This window comes from Ailuropoda melanoleuca, chromosome 17 (assembly GCF_002007445.2).
Source record: "Ailuropoda melanoleuca isolate Jingjing chromosome 17, ASM200744v2, whole genome shotgun sequence".
Taxonomy (NCBI): Eukaryota; Metazoa; Chordata; class Mammalia; order Carnivora; family Ursidae; genus Ailuropoda; species Ailuropoda melanoleuca.
In genome coordinates, this window is record NC_048234.1 from 6,045,900 (window position 1) to 6,065,523 (window position 19,624).

At 37.7% G+C, this 19,624-nt stretch overlaps 2 protein-coding genes across 2 annotated transcripts in view; both read left to right on the forward strand.

The window, feature by feature from the left end:
- DNAH9 (dynein axonemal heavy chain 9) overlaps positions 1–19,624 on the forward strand; it is a 1,064,222-nt gene that overhangs the window by 503,606 nt on the left and 540,992 nt on the right. The window lies entirely within an intron of this gene.
- On the forward strand, positions 1,836–9,174 carry LOC100471565 (olfactory receptor 2C3). Its single transcript, XM_002930756.2, has 2 exons — positions 1,836–2,771; positions 8,899–9,174. The coding sequence occupies exons 1-2, from the start codon at positions 1,836–1,838 to the stop codon at positions 9,172–9,174; spliced, it is 1,212 nt and encodes a 403-aa protein (XP_002930802.2).

Below are 19,624 nucleotides of genomic sequence, written 5' to 3' on the forward strand. Positions count from 1 at the left end.
GTAGGGGGTCAGAATCCATTTCCCAGATGCTTTTTCAGAGCGTCAGTGCTGCACTGCTCTGCTACATGCAAAGCAGACAATTGTTTCAGCATTGCGGCTCAGTGAGGTCCAAACTGGGACAGCTTCTGTGCATAAATTTGAGCAAATGCCTGAAGCTCTCTGAGCCCCATTTTTACATATACATGATGGAACCTCTACACGTCTTTTGAAAATCTGTGAATATGTGTTCAAATTTATTTTCCTTGGTCAACTTCCAGTTTTAAAGATGAGTAAGTTTCACTCCCTGGAATTTTAAAAGGGATGAACTTTGAGTTTATAGATGCTCTGTTTTTCACACCTGGATGGATTCTAATTATAATGAATTTACTTTTCGTTTTAAAAGACAAGGAAGAAAAACTTAATGTCTTTGTAAGAATGACCCCAGAAGTTTTAAGGACATCTGAAGCACACTGAGATTGCCCATGTTTCTCTGTGGGGATTTCTGGTTTCCCTCATTGTCCCACGGTTTGTTCTCTTCCACCTCCATGAGAGGAAGGAATAATCTGGGTCACCAGTGCATGACTCCAACAGTTCCTAGAGTTCTTTCCTGACGACACTGCCTTGAGAGTACAACTGAGCATTCCTTAACTATGCCTTTATACTGCTCTCCTCCATGTACCCATTCTAATGAACTTTTTCACAATTTGCTCATTCAGTGACTACTGATTAAGGGATTTTTGTGTTCCAGACACTGGGCTAGGCAATAGGGATTCAGAAGCAAACAAAATAAACAGAAAGCCAGGAGTCCATGGAATTTAAACTCTAGCAGAGTGAGACAGGTACAAACATAATAACTTAGCATAGCATATTTGTTCTATAGTGGTAAGTACTATGAATAAAACTAAAGCAGGAAAGGAAGAGAAGGGAGCTGGGAGGGGTTTCAATATTAAATAGTACCTTTGCTTCAGTGTATGGAGGTGATGAATCACTATACTATACACCTGAAACTAATATTACACTATAATTTAACTAACTGTAATTTAAATAAACACTTTTAAAAATACCACTTTTGCTTCAGTGAAAGATGACTTTTGAAAAATAATCTGAAGGAGGTAAGAAATTGAGTTTATGGATGATGTCTAGGGGGAAAGCCACTGTAAGCCATGCTACAAGACAATAGGGTTGTTAAAAGCAGTATGGTCATATTGTGTCCTAAGGCAATCTTCCAGCTGCTGTGTTGGGAATACTCTGAAGGGAACTAATAGGGAAAGCAGGAAGACAAGTTAGGATATTAGATCAATAATCTAGATGATAAATGATGGCAGTATAGGCCAAGGATGGCAGCAGGGACTTTGCAAGAAGTGGTGAGACTCTGAATTTAATGTTAAAGCAAAAATTTGCTGATTGTGGGATTTAAAGGAAAGAGAAATGTCATGGTGGACTCCATGTGGCCATTAACTGAGAAAGATTGTAGCACAAGCATTATTTTAGTGCCTCTGCAGTGTTTCTTCATATGAAATGCCATCTTCTACCCAAGAAAACCTCATCACTAAATATTCATACTGACTCCAGATGTTGCTACTATAAGTAACATTTCAATAAAAAAATCAGTGCCAATAACTTTGCATGAAGGTCCATTTTCCCCTAGGCTATGCATATTTTCACATCTCTCCAAACTGGCCTTCAGGAACATGACGCAACATCACCCAAGGAGCAGTTGAGTAGATGCTTTCAAGGAATAGGGTATAAAATTATGTTTAAAGTTGGCTAACTGCTATAATCACTTGAGGCTTCATATTCTGTACCCCCACTCACCACAGGTGGTCTTTTTGTCCCACACCTGGCTGCACGTGATAATGGGAATAGCCAATGTAAGTTCTCCAGAAGTCTTTGTACTCCTGGGCTTCTCTGCACGACCCTCACTAGAACCTATCCTCTTCATCGTTGTCTCAGGGTTTTATGTGGCATCTATCTTTGGCAATGGCATCATCATTCTAGTTTCCTGCATGGATGTGCACCTCCACACTCCCATGTACTTCTTTCTTGGCAACCTCTCCTTCCTGGACATTAGCTTTACCACAAGCATTGTCCCACAACTCCTGGTCAACCTCTGGGGACCACAGAAAACCATAAGCTATGGAGGGTGTGTGGTCCAGTTCTATATGTCCCACTGGCTGGGAGCGACTGAATATGTCCTCCTGGCAGTCATGTCCTATGACCTCTATGCTGCCATCTGTAGGCCACTACATTACACTGTCATCATGCATCCACAGCTTTGTCTCAGCTTGGCCCTTGCCTCGTGGCTTGGGGGTCTGACCACCAGCATGGTGGGCTCCACACTCACTATGCTCCTGCCCCTCAGTGGGAACAATTGCATTGACCACTTCTTCTGTGAGATGCCCCTCATTATGCAGCTGGCTTGCGTGGACACCAGCCTCAACGAGGTGGAGATGTACGTGGCTAGCTTTATCTTTGTTGTCTTGCCTCTGGGTCTCATCCTGGTCTCATACAGCCACATCGCCAAGGCTGTGATGAAGATTGGGTCAGCAGAAGGACGGAGAAAGGCCTTCAACACCTGCTCTTCCCATGTGGCGGTTGTGGCTCTGTTCTACGGGAGCATCATATTTATGTATCTCCAGCCCGCCAAGAGTAACTCTCACGAACAGGGCAAGTTCATAGCCCTCTTCTACACTGTTGTCACCCCGATGCTGAGCCCCTTGATTTACACACTCAGGAACAAGGATGTGAAGAAGGCTCTTGGGCGCATCGCGTTAGAGAATTGCTGTGGCTTTGTAGGGTCACAGGGGCATATTTAGAGTCTTCCGTGACTCGTGAGGAGAAAGAAAAGATTAAAAGGTATCAAAATTGACTGGGGGGCAAGATACGTGGGAGGTAATTTCTGTTCCAATATTGCTTGAGTTCAAGGTAGCTGACAATCTGATATGAATATGTTCACACATCATTTTCAGGCCAAGGTAAAGATATAGTATTTTCTGTTTTATTTTTTGCTAATAATCCTATTGTTTTGTTAGTTGTTTATATTGTCATATACATGTAATATATATGCTAATTGGCTTATTGTTAATTGCTTATATAGCCAAATATATGTTAATTGTTATTTTGTTAATCGTTTGTAGTAATTGCCTTTGGAGATGATGATCTGTGTAAAGTCTTTTACATTTTTTTCCTAATATGTGTAACCACTGCAAAGGCAAATATTATTAATCTCATAAAGGTTAAGCAATTACAAAACTATTAAGATTTTATGCTGAGATTTAACTCTAGATCTATCTATTATACACATATTCACCATTTTGCCTGTAACCTCTAGCGGTAAATAAGAAATATATATAAAAATTTGCTCTTTGTGTCTGATGATACAGAGTTTCTAGGACTCTTGGAATTTCCTGAATGATCTGGTTGAGGGGTACATCTTTTGTTATTCAGAATGAGACCATTTCTATCATACCTGATTTTGCCAATGAGCCCTCAAACTTCAGGGGTCGGTGCTAACTCTGGGTGTTAGTGTCAAAATTTCATTTAATATACGTGTCCAGAGAGTTGGAGAATTGGTTATCGGTGGGAAAAATCTCACACATTCAGTGTCAGAAGTGTTGGGAGTGAAACAATTCCCACCTTTTTGGGAGGAGGAATTGGAAAATGCAAGCATCTCAAGAATAGAACTGTAATCAGATTTCCAGCAAGTCAGTGGTTTCATCAATAATTCCTGCACTGATTTATCTATAACTACTGAACCAGCAATTTTCCTGTTCAAATCTAGGTCTTCCTTTTGCAGGATATGTAAAGATGTTTTCATTCACTCACTTGTACATTTGCTTACTTTTCTCATACGCCCAAGCATACATGCATTAATTCTTTTATTTTTTTAAGATTTATATATTTATTTGAGAAAGAGAGAGCACATGTGTGAGCAGGGTAGGGGGGGACCATAGGGAGAGGGAAAGAGAGAATCTCAAGCAGTCTCCCTACTGAGCGTGGAGCCTGACGTGGGGCTCGATCCCAGGACCCTGGGACATTATAGTTGCTTAGTATTGCCAGGCACATTTCTAAAAAAATTATCTGGCTTCGGTCACTTAATTTTCACAGTGAAGTTATTAATTAGGCACCATCATTGTCCCCATCTTATAAATGAAGGAACTGAGGCCCAAATTAACAGAGCTTGGATGCAGGAAGCTCATATTTTAATCCAGACGTCAGTTTCAGAGTACCCTGCTGCTTCTTGAGTACTTTCTACATTAAATGACATAAAAATGTTCACACTGACACAGTCTCATGATGTTTTTTGAAAATAATGTATAACAATCTAATCAGTACATATTCCTTAGTTTCCAACTATTTCTGTTTGTAGACATATCAGGCTATTTTTATGTTTTGCTACGTTATGGGATGTATGTAGGTTTCTTTTTTCTATTGAACCGTTTTCTTAAAATACTCCACAGAATATATATCTTTGGGGAAAATATTACAAGAATTGGGTTTTTTTTTTTAACAAACATTGCCTACACACTGGTAGCTGGGGAGGGAAACGGATTATTGATACAATTCAATTTACTTCACAAATCTGCCTTAAAAAATGAAATCCACCTGCATATCAAACATTATATCATACCTATTTGTTTTCTTTGATTCTCTATTCCATATTGTACCACCCTATACTTCTCTATAAAGCACTGCAAGTACCAGACTCAGGAGTGGTACTCAGGTACCACTTCTCCCTCTGAAGTGAAGAAAAGGGTGTGCACTCCTCTTCTTTGAGCTAATAAGGTAATAGAACTCAAAATGGGCTTCCAGCTAACCTGGCAACTGCCACCCCACAGCAGCTATGAGGAAGAATGGAAATGAGTCTGGATTTGAGCCAGAGGACCTGGGTTTATAATTAAACTTGTCAACCAATTACAGGCAATTATGTTAATCTGGATCCCACCAAGAAACAGATATATAATTGGGGTAATTTGAATAATTTTAATAAAGAGAAAATCACTTAAAGCATGGTCAGACTCTAGGGAACTTTCCAGGGGTAGTATATTAACCTGGGCTAGTCCCAATGGGGACTATACTACTTGTGGACAAAAGCAAGAGGACAGGAACAGTTACAGGAACTGGAGGACAGAAGGGCTGTGTGGGGACAGATGTTCAACAGGAGCTGTTATTTTTAGGGAAGAGAAACATCCAGATGTGGCATTCCCAGGAAGAAAAAGCAGGGGTCAATATGTTGATGTAACTCTACTCCATCCTTACTACCTCTTGGCATGGCCCCCCATTGGCTGAATGCAACCACAAGCTAAAGCCTAAGGTCCCGCTGGTGTTGTCCCTGCAGGTGGAGCACAAAGCAAGTTAGAGAAAGTAGAGGGTGAATCTACTGGGGCGGAGTCCATCTTCATTGCTCTCTGTCTCTATCCTGGTCTTTGGTTTAGGTGAAAGTTCACATCTCCAAGTACATAGAAACTCCTATTGGCTACCATATCACAAGAAGTGATTATCAGTTAAGGAATAAGCTCTTTGAGACCTAAAATGATAGCTACCACTTTGTTGTTTGTCACATAACTTAGTAATATAGAAGGGGGCAATAATTTAACATAAAATATAGCTGCTAACAATCCCCATAACTCTTGATAAGTATGAGATAAGAGTTTTTTATCACAGCTATTTTCTTTCAACCCCCAATTTATGTCCCCCTAACCTCTTTCTAGCATCTTAGCTGGAAAGGGACTCTTTACCTGAGTGAGGCGAACCATATCTTTATTCTTTTTAACTCATGTGGGATTTGAATATTTGATTCCTTAGCTTTATTAGAATGTTGCATTTTTCCTTGTCTAGGACTATTGGGCAAGTACTAGAAGTTTCTCCCCCAATTATTTCCCTTGAAACATTCTATAACAGTAGTACAAGTTTTATATAGATATAGATATAGGTGACATACATAGATGCATAGATATGGAGAGAGAGGAGGATAGGGAGAGGGAGGGGAGAAAAGAAAGATGGAGAATGGGGATTACTCTTAAGGAATTGGCCCATGTGATTTGGGGGTTGACAAATCCAAATTCTTCAGGACAGGCCAGCGAACTGGAAATTCTGACAGGAGTTAATGTTTCATCTTGAGTCCAAAGGCAGTCTGAAGTCAGAATTTCCTCATCTTCACGGGAGCTCAGTCTTTCCTCTTAAAGCCTTCGTTGGATGGATGAGATCCACTGATATTTTAGAAGATAATGTACTTTAAGTCTACTGATTTAGTGTTAATCACATCTTTAAAAAATATCTCTATAGCAACATGTAGGCTGTTTGAACAAAAGGTACGTATGATTGCGTAACCAAGGGCGCACATCAAATTAGCCATCACACTCACCAAGCCGAAATTTTCAGTGACATTCTCCAAGCAAATATTTTCAACTAGACTCTTAACATATAACAGTGAGTGAAGACACTCCTGTCACACTCTGGTTTCTGGATCCAGGTGTAAAGTTATGGGGAAGATGGCCTCACATGCTGACTGCAGACTTTGGGCATGCACTGCTCCAGTAGGAGAGTAGTGCTTATATCTACGGCATTGTCTCTCAGCTTATACCATATCTGAACCTTTAGTGGTCTATTCCATCAATCTACCAGGCTGCTGTTTCTGAACACTGAAATATGAAGTAAGAGTCATGAATTCCAATAGTGACTCTAATGCTACTCTCTCTTTTCTTGAAAATGTGTTCCCTGGACACAGGTGGTATTGTGTGAGATGCCATGTGATGGTTAAGGCATTGTAAAGTCCCTTCTGTATATGGTTACTGCAGGAAAGACAGAACTGCACCCAGCATATTTTTCTACTCCTATAAAGACAAACATTACTTAATCTGTGATAAAAGGAGTCTAATGCAATACACGTGGCATGAGTGGGGTCCATAGCCCTGTGAATATGCCAAATAAGAGGCTAACCTTGGTTAAAGAAAATTCATAATGTTGAGTCTCTGTTTCCACGTTCAGCTTTTCATGGGCCCAGGAGCAAACCTAATGGCAAGAAAAAAGGGTTGGCTGATACATCCTTGGAGAGTCATCTCATCTACCTTACTATCAAGATCCACCTCTGAACATTTTTGTAGAACACAGATATCTTCATGCCCTATGCCCCTTTCAAGAAGTTCATTGCAACCTCTTCCCAAGATTTCCCTGTCATTAATTTTCCAGTCTTGTTCTCTTCAAATCCCTGAACAAAAGAACAGCCTGTTAGCCAAAGCCTCCAAATCAGTGCATACCCAAACTTAGGTGTATATCTCCTTCCATGAAAAATTAACAACTAGATTAACTGCCTTTACATTTTTCTCCATTTTTTTATTCAAATTCCAGTTAGTTAACATATTATTACAGTGTAATATTGGTTACAGGTGTAGAATTTAGTGATTCATCACTTACAAACATCACCCAGTGCTCATCATAAGTGCCCTCTTTAATATTCATCACCCATCCAGCCCATCCCCCACCCACTCCCTCCATCAGCCATTAGTTTGTTCTCTATAGCTAAGAAACAGTTTTCTGGTTTACCTCTCTATTTGCCCCCCCCCCAAGTTCATCTGTTTTGTATCTTAAATTCCACATATTAGTGAAATTACATGGCATTTGTCTTTCTCTGAGTGACTTATTTTGCTTAGCATAATACACTCTAGCTCCATCCACATTGTTGCAAATGGCAAGATTATATGCATTTTATGGCTGAGTAATATTCCATTGTATGCATATTTCACATCTTCTTTATCCATTTAGATGAACTTCCTTCAGTCTGACCACTGGGAAAGCTTCCTTTTACCATTATCTTTTAGGATATTCCGAAGGGACTAGAATATAATTATGTTCTCTTCTCTCTGATGCTGGTATAAAATGTAGTTTCAGCAATAAAATGGCACATGTTTTTTCCGCCTTTGATAATTAGTTAAACATTACACAACTTTTAGGGGCTTTAGAGACAGGGGAAGAGAAGTAAGTAGGGCAGTAGTTACCTTTGGAGTCAGAGACGCATAACATTAGTCTATGACTCAGGAAGGGAGTAATGGAATCCATTAACATTTTTATTTGATTTAGTACCCACAAAATGAAAAGGAAAAAATAAAGGAAAATATTTTTAAAGTATTACATAAAAATTTTCAATCTGAAGAAAAAACTTCAATCTGAATATTAACTTCCCTAACTACTTGGAAAGATGAATGAAACATCAGTGGGGTTTGCCTGCTCGTGCTTGTGTTCAAGCTGAGTAGAAAAGCTTTTAGAGACTCCAAAGACAGCAGCAAGGAAGGGGCAGGAGGACCCCTGGGGCTCCCCATTTTCCCAAACATGCAGTATCTTCCTGATCTCAAGGCTAGATCTCAACTCAGGACAGCAGTGCAGGTCCTCATCTGTTTATTCAGGGAGAGCCAACCACGGAGGTCCTCCCAGAACCATGAAGGACAGCACAGGGTGCCCTGCTCTTCTTTCAGCCCCTGTCTGGCACAGAGAATGATAACCATTACTCGTATTTTCCCCCCACTTTCCTTCAGGGCCCAGGCTGATGGGTCATTTACTAACAATACTGTTACTGTTACTTAACATGAAATTAAGACATCCTCTCTGGAATCCAAGAAGACATACTCGAAGTATGATTTGTGCCTCAGATTGGTGTCCAAAGTAAATGAAATGAGCACCAACTATTTTACACAATTTCTGACCCCATATCCAGTAGAACTTGGGGAATCCTCCAACAGAGCAACCCTGAAGCAGTGCAGCCTGCGGATGAGTGAAGGAAGGTCTTCCTAAATAGAGTGAATTTTTTATTGTATTTGGGTATAAGTCCTATAGTCAGAGTAACAGGGGAAAAGATGTTTACATGCCATATTGGAAACCAACCACCTACCTTTGTTAATTGAGCCCCTTTTCTGCCCAATACATCAGAACCTTCTAGACTCCGTTGCTACTCTTGTCACTCCTGTTCCTCTTGCTGCAACCAGTTGCACAATCTTTGATGGCTTCTCAGAGAAGCCAACAGATCCTGGATCACCCCAGAACCCCTTCATGGGTCCCCCACCTCCCTCCTGGATCTCCTTGCATACTGCTTGCTGTGAAGATGGTGCTGAATTTAAGCATGCACAGCCTGGAAATGAAGACCCACTGACCACAGGAACAGAAGCTGATGGAGATGTGTTTCCCCTTCATCCCTCAGGGGATTGATCTGAGATGTATTTCTATGTGGGGGTTCTTCTCACACCAACCAACTCTCTTGGTGTTACAATTTAACCCTATTTGTTTACTATATGCCTGGAGATAGTGTCAGACTCCCCAGGTTAAGTGCTCAATCCCACAAAACCACCCCCACTTTAGATGCCAATTGCAAGTCCAGGTACTCACCTGAGCTTCTGAACAACCAGCTACAAATCAGGTTCCCACAACTCCCTCCTCAGGTTTGATTACTAGACTGGCTCACAGAACTCAGAACAGTTTACTTACTAGATTACTGGTCTATGTCAAAAGATATTAAAGGATACAAATAAATACCCAGATGAAGAGATACATAGGGTGAGGTCCAGAAGGGTCCCAAGCACAGGAGTTTCTGGACCCGTGGACAGGTTCTTGTTCACCAACCCAGAAGCTCCCCAAACCCCTTTCTTTTGTGTTCTTATGGAGGCTTCTTTACCTAGGCATGATTGAGGACATCATTGGCCATTAGTAATTGATTCAACATCCAGCCACTCTCCCTACCCCAGATAGCAGGGCAGGAGTGGAGACTGAAAGTTCCAATTTTCTAATCATGTGAGTGAGTCACCTGGCAATGACCCTGATCTGGTGTTTATCAAGAGATTTTCCAAAAGTCATTTCATTACTGTAAGCTCAAGTATGGTTGAATGGGATTTTTTTATACAAATAACAAATGACAGCCATTTAACTTTTATCACTGTAAATATTTCAGAAATCAAGGGGGAAGAAACAATATTATAATGAAAGATTATTGCTCTAAACAAACACTGAGGAAATTACACGGGTTTGGTGAGTTATATTCCAGGAATTGTGGACTATAGAAAAAGACCAATGTATATGTTTTTCATTACATCATAATATCGGAATTTCATTCATCTCTCTGGCCCTCTTCGGACGGAGCACCAGTCATTCTTGGCTAAGGCCAAATCCATCTTTGCCCTTGCCCTGCATCCCTGGTCTTAGGGATCATAGAAAAACTGCACTGAGCACAGCCTCTGCCTTGAGGACACCCAAACTAAGGTGATTTCCTCAATCTCAGTACACACCAATTTGTCTTCCAGTTTGGGGCAGAACAGTGGATGAAGTGTCAGGAGGCAGATGGTATCAAAAATGTGAAGGTTAAAAATTATAAACACACTCAGCATAGAAAGCTCCTCATTCCAAAAAAGGAATGCAAGAATTGAGGAACCAAACCAGAGAGCAGGTTCAGGACTTCCTGGCAATTTTCATCACTGACAAGATCATAGATATATCTTTCATATCAATATATGCTGTGCACATGTATCCTGTAAACCTAATTACCAAAGGCATTCTCCCATTTTCACAATTAGAAATGAAGCTACATTGAATCTGCATGTGTTAAAATCCTTGCAAACTTGACTACTAATTCTAGATGATGGACCTTAGAATACTCAGTCAAATGATGCTCGTATGTTTATATTTTACAGATATCTTTAAATTTTCCTTCAGAAACAATAAATTTAGACTTTTACCAACCACATTTATTTTTTTAATGATTTTTTAAATTATATTATGTTAGTCACCATACAGTACATCCCCGGATTCCGATCCAACCACATTTAAAAAGGCATATAGTCACAATTTCACTAACATTGGATTGTATATTTCAGTCTTTGCTTATCAATCTTACATATTATCGATTTATTTGATCAAGAGTGAGTTTTAACACCTTCTGAAATGTTCTGGGGCTACTTGTAGTCTTCATTGATTTATTTTCTTTTTCCTTTTTTTTCTTACTTTTGCTGTATAAATCTATTTTGCTATGTCATCATATAAGCAATGAATAATTTTTCCAGTGGGGTGTTTACCCTTTTGCTATTTTTGTTTTATTTTCTTTGTGGTACAAAAGTTTTATTTTTTGTGTATTAAACTTTGTCAATCATGCACGTGTGACATTTCGTGTTCATTATTTCATTCAATTCAGTGAATTATTATTATTTGAACATATTTTATGTATGTAGCCTGTCTGGAGATGCAAGAGCAAGGAAATGGTGTCACTGCTTTTAAGAGATGTACAAGTTCACCAAGTAAGCAAGCCAATGGAGAATATAGGTGAAGAAGACCAACAATCCAATGGAGTGAGCCTAGAGGAAGTAACAAGAGACTGGGAATTGCCCTGTGATCTCTCCCTGATGAAATGAGGGGGGAAGACTCACAACGAGGGTGTAGAGGAAATCACAGAGGAAGGAGTGCAAAGGGTTTAGAGGAAGAAGAGATTCATATGTGGAAAGGTCTGGTGTGGCTGGAAGGTAGTGAGTTCTGAGAGACCCAGAGGTCTAGGTAATAAAGGATTTTATTTTATTTTTTTAAAGATTATTTATTTATTTATTTATTTGACAGAGAGAGACAGCCAGAGTGAGAGGGAACACAAGCAGGGGGAGTGGGAGAGGAAGAAGCAGGCTACCAGTGGAGGAGCCGGATGGGGGCTTGATCCCATAACACCAGGATCACGCCCTGAGCCGAAGGCAGATGCTTAACAACTGAGCTACCCAGGCACCCCAGTAATAAAGGGTTTTAGAGACCCCAGGTAAATATTGTTTTGTCTTTTCAGACTATTTGGGAAAGGACACGATTTTATGCCTGAAGTTGTACTTAGAGATTATGTTTATCTTGTTGCTTTACAGTTTTTTATTTTATGCTTAGCCTTTTATTTTTTTAAGATTTTATTTATTTATTTGAGAGAGAGAGAGAGTGAGAGAGAGAGAGAGCATGAGAGGGGAGAGGGTCAGAGGGAGAAGAAGACTTCTCACCAAGTGGGGAACCTGATGCAGGACTCAATCCCAAGATCCTGGGATCATGACCTGAGCCAAAAGCAGATGCTTAACCAACTGAGCCACCCAGGCACCCTATGCTTAGCCTTTAAATCCATTCCATCTGCAATGATTGTGTGTGAGAGAAAGAGAGAAAGAAGTGATAATTAATATTTCCAAATGTTTATTAAGAGTTCCCAATTAATTTTATTAGCTATATTTTCACCATTGTCCTGATATTATACCTTTGCCATACACTAAATTTCCAATGTATATACATTTCTTTGGGGGAATATCAATTCTGATCATGTAATATTTACTAGTTTCTATATGAGTAACATGCATTTAGTAACTGAATTTATAGGATATTTCAATATTTAGTAGATCAAGGCATGGATCATTGTTCTTTCTTTTTTTTTTTTCAATTTAGACTTTTCATGGTTGTTACAATGCTTTGTTTTACCAGATTAAATGTCATAACAGGGTCCCTTCATACTAACTGCAAAAATTATCTCATTGGGATTTTGATTGGTATTGTACTAAATGTGTAAATTAACTTGAGGAGAATTCACGTTTTTATAGGACCAACACCACTGTGTACATAATGAAAAAAAGCCATGGAGCACAGGGCTTTGGAGTACGGCATTAGGTTAGGTCATACTTGCTGTGGAACCTGGCTCCTTAGTGACAATGTGTTCTCAGTTAATAAATCCACCTTGTTGAACCCTGTTCTCTTCATCTGTAGGCAAAATGCCAAACAAAGGATTCAAAGTAATGATTATAAAGATATCTTGAACTTGAGAAAAAAGTGGAGGACCTCAGTGAGACCTTCAACAAAGAAAACACACAAAAGTACCAATAAGTTGTGAAGAACTCAAAAATTGAAATTAAAACTACACTAGAGTGAATAAATAGTATACTAGAGGAAGCAGAAAATGGTTCAGTGAGCTGCAAGGCAGAGTAATGGAAAGCAACCAAGCCGAACAGGAAAAAGAAAAGTAATAATAAAAAATGAGAATAGTTTAAGGGAACATAGCAACATCATTAAACATAATAACGTTTGCATTACGGGAATTCCAGGAGGAGGAGAGAAAAAGGGGTAGAAAATTTATTTGTAGAAATAATAGATGAAAACTTCCTTAATCTGAGGAAGGAAAGAGACACCCAGATACAGGAGGACAGAGAGCCCCCAACAAAATCAAACCAAAGAGGTCCCCACCAAGACATATAATAAAATGACAATAAGTAGTGATAAAGTGAATTTTAAAAGCAGTAGAGAAAAGAAAATAGTTACAAACAAGAGAAACCCCATAAAACTATCAGCTAATCTTTCTGCAGAGACTTTGCAGGACAAAAGGGAGTGATATGATATAATCAAACTGTTGAAAGGAAAAAATCCTGCAACCAACAATATTCTATCCAACAAGGCTACCATTCAGAACAGAATGAGAGATCAATGTTTCCCAGGCAAACGAAAGTTAAAGGAATTCATCACCACTAAACCTGTCTTATAAGGAATATTAAAAGAAATTCTTTGAGTGGAAAGAAAAGACCATAATCAGGAGTAAGAAAACCAGGACTGGAAAAAACTCCACAGTAAATGAGAACATAATAAATGTAGTAGATTAATCACTTCTAAAACCAGTACAGAGGTTAAAGCATAAAAGCAGTAAAATCAATTATATATACAAAAATCAGCCAAAGGAGTCACAAAATAAAAAAGATATAAAGTATGACATCATATATGTAAAATGTGTGGCAGGGGGTGAATAAAAATTTAGTGTTTTTAGTGTGGGTTCAAACTTAAGAAACCATCAACTTAACATAGACTGCTATATGCAAAGGATGTTATATCTATCTATCTATCTATCTATCTATATGTATATATATATATACATATATAACTATATATAACTAATGGTAACCACAAATTAAAACCTGTAATGGGTATGCAAAAAATAAAGAGATAGGAATCTAAGCGTATAATTTTAAAAAGCCATCAAACCACAGGGGAAGAGAGCAAGAGAAGAAAGGAACAGAGAACTACAAAAACAACTATAAAAAAGTAACAAAATGATGATAAGAACAAACCTATCAACACTTGCTTTGAATATAAATAGACTAAATGCTCCAATCAAAAGATATAGGGTGGAAAATAAGACATAGGGTGACTAAATGGATAAAAAATCAGGACCAATCTATAAGCTGCCAAAAGACACCTACAGATTGATAGTGAAGGGATGGGAAAACATTTTTCATGCAAATGGAAGTGAAAAGAAAGCAAGAGTAGCCATACTTACGTCAGACAAAATAAACTTAAAACAGAAACTGAAACAAGAGACAAAGGACGCTACATAGCGGTGAAGGGGACAATCCAACAAGAGGATCTAACAATAGTAACTATTTATGCAACCAACATGGAGCATCCAAATACATAAATCAACTAGTAAAAGTAAAAGAAGAAACTGCCAGTAATACAATAACAGTAGGGGACTTTAACACCCAAATTACATCAATGGACAAATCATTGACACAGAAAAACAACAAGAAAACAAGGGCTTTGAATACACGTGAACCAGATGGACTTAACAAATCTATTCAGAGCATTTCATCGTAAAACAGCAGAACACATTCTTTTCAAGTGCACATGGAACATTCTCCAGAATAGAGCACATGATAGGCCACAAACAACTCTCAATAAGTTAGAAAATATTGAAATCATATCCTGTATCTTTTCTAATCACAACAGTATAAAACTAGGAATCAATCACAGGAAAAAATCTGGAAAACGCACAAATACATGGAGGTTAAATAACATGCTACTAAACAATGAATGGGTCAACCAGGAAATCAAAGAGAAAATTTAAAAAAAAATACATGGAGACAAACGAAAGTAAAAACACGAAGGTCCAAATCTTTGGGATGTAGTAACAAAAGTTCTAAGAGGGACATATATAGCAACAGGCCTACCTCAAGAAGCAAGAAAAATCTTTAAAAAACAAAAACAAACCAAAAAACCTAACCTTACACCTAAAGGAGCTGCGAAAAGAAGAACAAACAAAGCTTGAAGTCAGTATAAAGAAGGAAATAATAAAGATCAGAGTAGAAATAAATGACATAAAGATGAAGAAAATGATATAATAGATCATTGAAATCGGGAGCTGGTTCTTTGAAAAGATCAACAAAATTGATAAACCTTTAGCCAGACTAATAAAATGGAGACACAGAGAATGAGAGAGCTCAAATAAACAAAATCAGAAATGAAGGAGGAGAAATAACTGACACCAGAGAAATACAATATCATGAAAAATTATGTGCCAACAAATTGGACAACCAAAAGAATGGATAAATTTGTATAAACACATAATCTTCCAAAACTGAATCAGAGAGAAATAGAAAATTTGAAGTTGAATCAGTAATCAAAAAACTCCCAACAAACAACGTCCAAGACCAGATCGTTTCACAGATGAATTGTACCAAACATTTAAAGAAGCATTAATACCTATTCTTCTCAAACTATTCCAAAAATAGAAGACGAAGGAAAGTTTCCAAATTCATTCTATTAGGCCAGCATGACCCAGATACCAAAACCTGATAAAAATACTACAAAAAAGAAAAACACAGATCAATATCTTATGAATATAGGTAGGAAAATCTTTAACAAAACATTAGCAAACCTAATCCAAAAATTCATTAAAATGTCATTCACCACAATCAAGTGGGATAATTTCCAGGGATGCAAGCACATTTCAATATTCACAAATCAATGTGATGTACCACATAACAGAAAGGATAAAAAAACCATATGATCATCTCAACAGGTGCAGAAAAAACATTTGATGAGATTCAACATCCATTCATGATAAAAACTCAGCAAAGTGGATTTGGAGGGAAAATACTTTGCCATAATAAAAGCCATATATAGGAAAAACTCACACATAAGATCATACTCAATGGTGAAAATCTGAGACCTTTGCCTCTAATGCCAGGAACAAGACAAGGATGTCTCTCTCACCACTTTTATTCAACATAGTACTGTAAAGAAAAGAAAAGAGAAAAAAGAAAAGAAAAAAGAAAAGAAAGAAAAGAAAAGAAAAAGAAATAAAAGGCATCCAAATTAGTAAGGAAAAAGTAAAACTTTTGCTATTTGCAAATGACATGATACTATATATAGAAAACCTTAAAGACTCCACCAAAAAATGGCTAGAACTGATAAATGAATTCAATAAAATCTCAAGATACAAAAATCAGTGTATAAAAATCTATTGAATTTCTATACAGCAATAATGAGGCAGCAGAAAGAGAAAATAACAAAACAATCTCATTTACAATAGCAGAAAAATAATAAAATACCTAAGAACAAACTTAACCAAGGAGATGAAAGACTTGTACTCTGAAGACTATAAAACACTGATGAAGGAAATGGAGGATGACAAAAACAAATGGAGAGACATTCCACACTCATGAATTGCAAGAACAAATATGGTTAAAATGTCTATACTATCCAAAGCAGTCTACTGATTTAAGGCAATTCCTAGCAAAATACCAACAGCATTTTTCCTCAGAACTGAAACAAACAAGCCTAAAATTCATGTGGAACCAGCAAGGACCTCAAATAACCAAAGCAATCTCAAAAAAGAACAAAGCTGGAGAGATCACAATCCCAGATTTCAAGACTTACTATATGTAACTCTAGTAAATCAAAGCTCTAGTGATCAAAACAAATGGGACTGGCACAAAAATAGACACATAAATCAACTGAATTGAACAGACAGTCCAGAAATGAGCCCATGCTTTTATGATCAATTAATCTACAACAACAGAAGCAAGAAAATATAATGGAAAAAATCTTTTCAACAAATGGCATGGGGAAAACTGGGCAGCTACATGCAAAGAATGAAAGACCACTTTCTTACATCATACACAAAAATCACTTCAAATGGATTAAAGACCTAAATATGTGATATGAAACCATAATCCATTTGCCATGGCCTGGATGGAAGTAGAGTGCATTATGCTAAGCAAACTAAATCAGTCAGATAAAGACAAATACATATGATTTCACTCATGTGTGGAATTAAAGAAACAAAACCAATGAACAAAGATAAAAGTGACAAACAAACAAACAAACAAATCTTAAATACAGAGAAGAAAGAAGTAGGTGCCAGAAGGAAGGTGGGTGGGGGAATGGGTGAAATAGGTAAAAGGGGTTAAAAGCACTCTTACGATGAGCACTGGGTAAGGTAGGTAATTGTTTGTTGAATCACTATATTGTATATTTGAACCTAATACAACACTGTATGCTAATTATTCTTGAATATATATATTAAATAAATAAATTGAAAGAAAGAAAAGGAAGCAAGATAGAGTGGTACAGTTGCATAGACTAAAGATATTACAGACCTTAACTAAAACCCTATTGGGAACCATGTGTACAAACTGGAATCACATTTAATGTCAAATCTTGTGAACACTTTGACATGAAATCGTTTGTGATGGAAAGAGGCTAGCACAGAGATTTCCTTTGTTTATAAGGGAAGGGGGTACATTTAAAGAATAACTAAAAATGATCCAACAATGCAACTATTCTAAATCTGTATTTTGTCATAATGAAGAAAAATGTGTGTCTACATACATTTACTCAAAAGCTTTCAAGTGCTTTTTGGTAAAACATAGAAGTTTTTAATATTTAACTCTTATGTACATTAGCTATGGGAAGCTGTGTATGTCAGAATATTTATTAGACAAAATTATTTATGCTCACTGATGCTTATCAGTGACGTTTTTCATACATGGCTGAAAATGCTTACAACCTTATCCTAATTGATATTTATCAATCTTGTTATAATTAATACTGCAGGTATATAAAAACTGGGTGGGGCACCTGGGTGGCTTCGTTGGTTAAGCATCTGCCTTCAGTCATGGTCCAGGAGTCCCAGGATTCAGCCCCACATGCCTCCTCAGCAGGCAGTCTATTTCTCTTTCTGCGCCTCACCCTGCTTGTGCTCTCTCACTCTCTCTGTCTCTCTCAGATGAATAAATAAAATCTTATTTCAGGGATACCTTTCTTAAAAAAAAAGTTGTGTGGATTCTCTAAACAGTTAGAATGGTGCTATAAGATTGTTTCTTGGCCAAAAATATAAATGAAAAAAAGTAAATTAATAATCCTAAATGACTTATTTTCGCATAGCCTAAAACCTGGTTTTAGTGCTGTCGTTTATATAGGACCACAAGACAGGTACATGACGTTGCACCAGAAGCTACCCAGAGTACCTGTGCCTATCTTTACAACTTGCAATGCCAAGTACATATAAATATAAATGTGTCAAAACCACGAAAAAATGTCGGAGATTTCATAAAAGACACAAAGATTACAACGAACTTCCTTTTACCTGGAGAAATCAGAAAATAAAGTAGTATACACATAAACTAACTTGCCTTCCTCATTCTCTGCAATACCCACTTTTTTTTTAATTTCTATAAATCCAGTGAGGAAGTTGGGACTGAAAATAAAAGCAAAGGTTCTCTTCAAGGAGATGGTTGGTTGAACATATGAAAAGAAATATGAAAACTGAGTATGAACCTAAAGAACCTAGGGTTAAAAAAATAAGTAAAACTTATGCAGAAGTTAATCCACACATACTTAATATTTATTACTTTTTGGAAAGTATTAGGGTTCTCCAGAGAAACAGAATCAACAGAACATGTACGTATAGATAATAGATTGATAGATGATAGATAGATAGATAGATATAGATAGATAGATAATGATGATAGATACATGATAGATAGATAGATAGATAGATAGATAGATAGATAGATGATAGAGAGATGGTGGATGGATGGTAGATAGATACATAGATGGTAGATAGATAGATGATAGATGATAGATAAGTAGAGATTTTAAGGAAATGGCTCTTGTGATTTTGTGGGCTAGCAATTTCAAAATCTGCAGGACAGGCTGGAGACCCAAAGAAGAGTTGATGTTGCAGCTGAAGTCCAACAGTGGTCTAAAAGCAGAATTCCCTCTTCCAAGGGGGATCTCTGTTTTATCTGAAGACCTTCAACTGATTGGATGCAGCCCACCACACAATGGAGAGCGATCTGCTTTACTCAAAGTCTACTGATCTAAACATTAATCTTGTCTAAGAAATACCCACACCCACATCAGGAATGGTGTTTGATCAAATACCTGGGTACCGTGGCCTAGTTCACCATTATAGAGACTAATTAGTTCCTAGAATTCATTGAAATTTTATTAATTTCATCAATTTTTACAACTTAAAGATTCTCATGTTCACCTTTTGCTGTGAATCTGAGAAAAAAATATCGCAAAGTAAACTCCACCTTGCCATTAAATGTTGAATCATTCCTACTTCAGAATTGTCAGAAGGTGAAAACACATGAGTTAATGAAGTACAGATCCACTTTCATCATAATTAGCATCATCACCCTCATCATAAGCATCACTTATCCTGGCAACTCTGGCCTACTGTGCAGCTGCAGATTCGTGGCTTTCCACCCTCTTCCCGTCCACGTGTTCCCACGCTACTATCTCCTTCTGTGACCCTCGGTTCTTGAATTAGTAAGAATGGTATCCCTAAAGAGAGAGAGAGAGAAACCAAGAAACAGACTCTTAACCACAGAGAACAAGC

Coding starts and splice junctions, on each gene's coding strand:
- LOC100471565 (XM_002930756.2), top strand. CDS start 1,836: ATGGGAATAGCCAATGTAAGTTCTCCAGAAGTCTTTGTACTCCTGGGC. Junction 2,772..8,898: donor TAGAGAATTGCTGTGGCTTT/GTAGGGTCACAG, acceptor CCAATACATCAG/AACCTTCTAGACTCCGTTGC.